Source organism: Elephantulus edwardii, unplaced genomic scaffold (genome assembly GCF_000299155.1).
Source record: "Elephantulus edwardii isolate Elephantulus edwardi_28Jun2011 unplaced genomic scaffold, EleEdw1.0 scaffold00100, whole genome shotgun sequence".
Lineage (NCBI taxonomy): Eukaryota > Metazoa > Chordata > Mammalia > Macroscelidea > Macroscelididae > Elephantulus > Elephantulus edwardii.
In genome coordinates this window covers 994521-1001057 of record NW_006399850.1, presented here as the reverse complement: position 1 = coordinate 1001057, position 6537 = coordinate 994521, and the positions used below count along the sequence as shown (strand labels likewise).

Genomic DNA, 6537 nt, shown 5'->3' with positions numbered 1-6537 from the left:
TCGTCTGTCATCCCTATTCATTGTCCAGATTTCTGACACATAGTAAGTAATTGCAGACTATGGCCTAGATCAGGTGCACCTTAGTCTCCAGACTGACACTGTTGCTCTTCAGTACGTTGGAGAGGTCTCTGACAGCAGATTTTCCCAATGAAAGCCATCTTTTAATTTCCTGGCTGCTGGTACCAACTGTGTTGATTGTAGAGCCAAGCAAACGGAAGCTATTAACACTTTCAATCTCTTCACCATGTATCATGATGCTGCCAATCTGCCCAGTGGCGAAAATCTTTGTTTTGTTGATGTTGAGCTTCAATCCATATTTAAGGCTGCAGTCCTTGACCTTCTGCACCAAGTGCTTCACATTCTCCTCAGTTTCAATAAGCAAGGTTGTGTCATGTGCATAACAAAGCTTGTTGAGGAGTCTTCCTCCAATCCTGATGCCACATAGCTGAAAATCTTCTTATAAGGTATCCTTTATAAATGAGCCATTTAAGATTTAACATTACTATGTATTAATATTCTCAGACAAACTCTGTTCTACCTAAAATGCTAGCTCATCAGTCCTATTTTCATAACATGTCAAAACTATGACTGCTTTGGCCAAATGGTTCATGTTGTTGTTGTTGTTATGTGCCATTGAGTTGCTTGAGACTCATAGCGACCCTATGTACAACAGCCCTAAACTCTGCTCTGTCCTGTGCCAATCACACTGTCTCTGACACTTCCATCCCGATTACCCCAGTCACTGAATCAATCCACCTCATAGAGGGTCTTCTCATCCTGCACTGTCCCTCCACCCTCCCAAGCATGATGTCCTTCTCCAAGGACCAGTCTCTCCTTACAACATGTCCAAAGTATGTTAGATGAAGCCTCAGAATCCTTGCCTCCAAGGAGCCACCCGGTTTAACCCTTTCCAGGATGAATCTGTTTGTTTTCCTAGCAGTCCATGTTACATTCAATACTCTTCTCCAGCACCACAGCTCAAAGGCATCAATTCTCCTCCTATCCTCCTTGGTCATTGTCCAACTCTCTGATGCATAACAAGTGATTGCAAAGACCATGGCCTGTATCAGATGCACCTTAGTCTCCAGAGAGACACCATTGCTCTTCAGTACTTTGGAGAGGTCCCTAACAGCAGACTTTCCCATGGCAATGCGCCTTTTAATTTCCTGGCTACTGGTGCCAAGAGTGTTGACTGTGGAGCCAAGCAAAGTAAAGCTGTGAATAATCTCAATCTCTTCACCATCCATCCTGATGCTGCCAAATAAGAAATGCATTTCACTTTGCTTTTAGGAAAATAGGAACAATACCTGTCTCATAAGACTAATTCTGAGAACCAACAGTATGATACACAAAATGTTAGAATCCTTTAAAAAAATTATACTGTGTTATTTCTAAAAGATATGGTCATAGGATTAGACATTGCATTGGTAGCAACGTAATACAATTTTTAAACTTGGAAAGACTTTAACTAATTATTAAATTCACTACCATTCTTAAAAGCACATATACTAAAAGCTGCACTACAATCCCGAAGGCAAGCAGTTCAAATCCCCCAGATGCTCCACTGGAGAAGGAGGGGCAATCTCCTCCTGTACCAATCGGAACTGATTCGACGGTACACACAAAAATAATAATAAAATTTTAAAAAATAATTTAAAAGCACTATACACAGAAAAGTTACTTGATCTCAGCTAATATGCAGTTACTTAGAGGCGGAAACTACAGCTGAGATCTACTTATAGTCCCTGCTTCATCTTGCATCAGTAACTGTTCATTTGCATATCATATGTCTGCAGACAATGTAGTCTACCCCTGGCACTTTTTAGTATGTTGTGCTTGCTACCCTAAAGGTTTTATTTCTGATTTTAGGGGGAGGGATATCACCCTCCCCTCCCCAGTTAGTCCCCCATCCCACTCATCCAGATTCTATATATTCAGATACTGGGAGGGGGGAGGGGATGCAATAGGGAGAGGAGATGGCCTGGTTAGCTCATAGCCAGTGAAGGTAAAGGTAATTGAAATAATCGACATAAAATGCAAAACCTGAGGCTTCTTAGGACTAATTCCAAATAAGTCTGATCTAAAGGCATTATTTTGCTTGTACCAATTGATTTTTTTTAAGGATCAATTCCAGAAGTAGACGAATTTAATTCACAACTTGCTGATTAGGAGTTGAGAGTAGGGGCTGGGAAAATAAATTCTGTTTCTGCAGATGTAAGCAAAAAGTATTATCAAAAGCTTTCCTTTCTGGAATGCTAAGGTGGATGAGCAACTACTGCCATCCTCAGCACAGAGGCAGCAACCAGGGGCAGGGCTTGGGGTAGCCTGTCTCAGAGGCTTTTGCAGGATACTTAACAGCCACCTTCTCGGCCATCCATAAGGCTCAGTCTTGGGCAAGACATAGGTTCACCTCTGTTTTAAGTTATCTAGTGCTGCTATAACAGAGATAACTGCATATAAAAATGGTCTTAAGAAAGAGAAGCTTGTTTAAAATTCCAAATTTAAGGTGCCAGCTGTAAGGGGAGAGTTGTTTGTGTGTGTGTGTGTGTATTTTCTTTCTGCTTATCTAGGAGGAAGATCACCCACACTCCTTGGAGATCCACCTTTGGCCTTTCCCTGTGTGAAGGCACTTCCCAGTGCAGGGACCTGCATCCAAATGATTCACTCCATTCTTGGTAATTCTCTAAGTGGTTCTGAGGCCCCAATCTTGACTCATTTTACTCATTTTTTGAGATAGAAAGTGTTAAGAGGCCATTGCCAAGGGAAACTCCCCTTATATAGGATCAGGGCATAGAATTAAGAATGATGCATTGCATCTTTAATCCTTTTACAATTGTTGGGTTTATCAAATCATGACAAATTATTACTTCCACATTATATCACACCATTCATGTAATTCGGAGGGATTCAATTCATGGCAATCTCATTATTCAGTATCTCTCTCCACAAGCCTCTGAAAAACTCACCCAGCTGGACCTCCAGAAGTAGGTGGTGTTACTGGTTTGTTTGCTTAACATTTTATTTGGTTTGGATAAAAATTTATTTACAAAACAAATTAGAGTCCCATTCAACAATTTATTCCCATTTTGTTTTTTTACTTTGGTTGCAATCCCCTAAATGTAACAGCACTCTTCTTCCCTGAGTTTCCCATTCATTATCTGTCATTTCCTGCTTTCTGACCTTTGGATTTGGGCAAATGCTGCCCTTTTGGTCCAATGTCCATGACTGTTCAGAGAAGCGCGTCCCTCCAGTGTACTGTTCACTTCACAGGCCTATCCAGTTCTAGGCGTGAAGGGCCACAGTCTTAGGGGTTGCACCTTTCTCTATCAAACTAGTAAGTCCAGCCTTCTTTTATGGTTTTGACTTTCGTTCTACATTCTTCAACTGCTCTGTCCAGGACCTTCTACTGTGACCCTGATCAGAGTTGGTAACTCCATGCAGTTGCTGCTCTCTGGCCACTGGAGGCTGTGGTTCATGTGATCCTTTAGTTCCTATGGACTGCTTCCTGCGGTCTTTGATTTTCCTCACTCTTTTTTGCACCAATGAAGAAGTGGGGTTTAGGATCCATTTTCAGGGAACACAGAGAATATCAGAGAGAGTTATTCTCGACAGTTATTCTTGCAAGGCATTACAAATATTAAAACCTGGCTTTACTTAAAAGAATTATGGTCATATCCAGCACTGTCAGTCCCTAGGGCTGACTGTGAATCCTGAGAAAATTATTTGAGGGTTCTGCCAGCACGGAGGCTTCTAATGAAAAGTGTTCACAACTTCCACCTGGAAGTGCTAAAAGTCCCTGCATTACAAAGAGCTTGGGTTTGGCAGGAGCACACAAGGGCCCCAGAACCAGAGGACAGAAGGGATATAGACCTTGCATGAAGAAGTTTGGGGAAACGAATCCCTACACCCAGCCATCATTTCCAGTCCAGTGTTTTCAAAAGTTCAAAAAACGGAAAGGACCAGCAGGTTGGCAAAACCCAAGGAGGAACCTCCAGCACGTCGGCGTCCTTGGGATCTTAGCAGGAGACGACCCCAAATCAGATCAATGGAGGGAAACTCCAGGGAGAGAAGGTTTTTTGCAGAGGGCTGGGATTACTGAGTGCAGGCTGCAGGGAAGTACCTGGGGGGAGGGGGCTCGGTGGGAGGATTTCCCAGCCATTCAGAGCTCATCAAAAAGTTCCCTGTACATGACCCCAGTGGCTCATCTCAGGGAGTTTCTCTGTTGAACCCCGACACAGGGTTTAGCAGCTTTTTTCCCCTAGCCGAGGACGAAGCCAGTTCTCGTTTCTGGTCTGACTAGCTTGGAAATTCCCCGCTCTTGACCCCGCCCCGGAGAAATCCCCTGCCAGCGTTTATAGAGCGCCGCGGCGGCGCTGCCGAGCGCACAACAGTCCCAGCCGCCGTCCCGCCCGCCAGCGACACTGCGAGGGAGCGCGCACCCGCCGAGCGCACCGCGGAGCAACGCCTGCAGCTGACCCGCGCCATGTTTCAGCCCGCCGATCACCCGCAAGAGTGGGCCATGGAGGGCCCCCGCGACGGGCTGAAGAAGGAGCGGCTGCTGGACGACCGCCACGACAGCGGCCTGGACTCCATGAAGGACGAGGAATACGAGCAGATGGTCAAAGAGCTGCGCGAGATCCGCCTCGAGCCACAAGAGGTGACGCACGGCCCGGAGCCCTGGAAGCAGCAGCTCACCGAGGACGGAGACTCGTAAGTGTCGTGGGGCCGCGCGGTGAAGTGTGGAGGGGGCGCCGGGCCTGCAGCCCGAGCCGCCGGGACCCGCGGCCCGCCGTGCAGCCGGGCAAGCACACGGGCCGTGGAGCGGGGTTTATGCACCGACCCCGAAACCTTGCACAGTTGCACGTCCGCGCAGGGGGGCATACGGACTCGGGGCCCGGGTCTGGGGGCTCGCGGTCCGCCACCTCTGCCCTGCTCTGCTGCCGCGTTTCCACACGCACCCTTGTCCCCGTCCCGGACCTCCCGGCCGGGGGCGGGGCCTGCCGGGGACGCGAAGTCCCCGGTTGCATAAGGGGGGGCGGGAGTTTCTGGGCCGCTGGCGGGCGCCGCGGGGCCGCGAGGGGAAGTACAGGGCGTTCCGGCCCCGGGAGGGCGGGGCGGTCTGGCCGGCGCCCGGCGGGGAGGGGGTGGGGCCCGGAAAGTCCCTGGGCGCCTGCCAGGAACACTCAGCTCATAATAACCTCGCGGAAAACACCGCGGCCTCGGCCTCCAGAAACCCCGGCCTTGCGCAATCCCCCTCAGCCCGCGCCTCGCCGGGCCCCACGCAGTGCACTCACCACCCTTGGGGGGTTTTCCCTCTCTTCCCCTCAGGTTCCTGCACTTAGCCATCATCCACGAAGAGAAGGCGCTGACTATGGAAGTGATCCGCCAGGTGAAGGGAGACTTGGCCTTCCTCAACTTCCAGAACAACCTGCATCAGGTGTGCACTTGCCCACACGGCGACCTTTCAGACCCTGTAGTGCAGCTAGCTTAACATGGGGTGACACTGACAGAGTTGTCCCAGATTCCTTTAAGAATTATTTTAGAAGTCATTGTCCTTTGCTGCACTTACACATTTGGATCAATAAACACCCAAAAAGGGGAGACTGTTCCATTGATTTGGTTTTGGTTTTAGGGCCCACCTAAAGCCTTTGGCATATGCCTCACTCCCTCTACCTGGGAGGAACACCCAAACGAGATGCACAGGGCCCCGGAGGAGCAGGGAGCCCAGATGGCATGTCTGGCCAGTGGCTTATCCTCTGTGTTTCCTCTTCTGCTTGTAGACTCCACTCCACTTGGCTGTGATCACCAACCAGCCAGATATTGCTCAGGTTCTTCTGGGAGCTGGCTGTGATCCTGAGCTGCGAGACTTTCGAGGAAATACCCCCCTACACCTTGCCTGTGAGCAGGGCTGCCTGGCCAGTGTAGGAGTCCTGACACAGACCTGCCCAGCCCAGCACCTCCACGCCATCCTGCAGGCCACCAACTACAACGGTAAGTCAGCCAACCCCACCAAAGAGGGCAGGTAACTTGGAGGGAGGGGGTGCCAACAACAAACAACAGGTTAGGCAGTCCAGGCAGGAGCTTAAACTCCCGACTTGGGAAGGTTGAGAAATAACATACAAAAAATTCCAAACTTTGATTTAAAAGCCATATCTATTTGTCCTTTAAAGAAAAAGTGGGTGAAAGGTTCTACTCCAGATGGAAGGATTGAAATAAGTGGCTGTGATATTTCTTTCTTAGGTCACACATGTCTACACTTGGCCTCTATCCACGGTTATCTGGGCATCGTGGAGCATTTGGTGTCTTTGGGTGCTGACGTGAATGCACAGGTGAGTGCTTCCTGCTCAGAAGGAGCCAGTCAGGCACCAGCTCCCTCCTCCTGAACTAACTCTTCACAGCAGAAATCCCAAGCTCATAATCATCTTGAATTCCTTTTGGTTCTAGGAGCCCTGTAATGGCCGGACTGCCCTCCACCTTGCAGTGGACCTGCAGAATCCTGACTTGGTGTCACTCTTGTTGAAGTGTGGGGCTGATGTC

The 6537-nt window shown here is 48.9% G+C and overlaps 1 protein-coding gene across 1 annotated transcript in view; it reads left to right on the top strand.

Annotated features, from left to right (window-relative positions):
• The first annotated feature begins 4385 nt into the window (after positions 1-4385).
• NFKBIA (nuclear factor of kappa light polypeptide gene enhancer in B-cells inhibitor, alpha) overlaps positions 4386-6537 on the top strand; it is a 3425-nt gene continuing 1273 nt past the window's right edge. Inside the window, exons 1-5 of the mRNA XM_006891578.1 lie at positions 4386-4710; positions 5329-5437; positions 5781-5991; positions 6241-6329; positions 6445-6534. Coding sequence (XP_006891640.1) covers positions 4484-4710; positions 5329-5437; positions 5781-5991; positions 6241-6329; positions 6445-6534 — 726 coding nt within the window. The 5' untranslated portion in view covers positions 4386-4483. The remainder of the gene's footprint in view (positions 4711-5328; positions 5438-5780; positions 5992-6240; positions 6330-6444; positions 6535-6537) is intronic.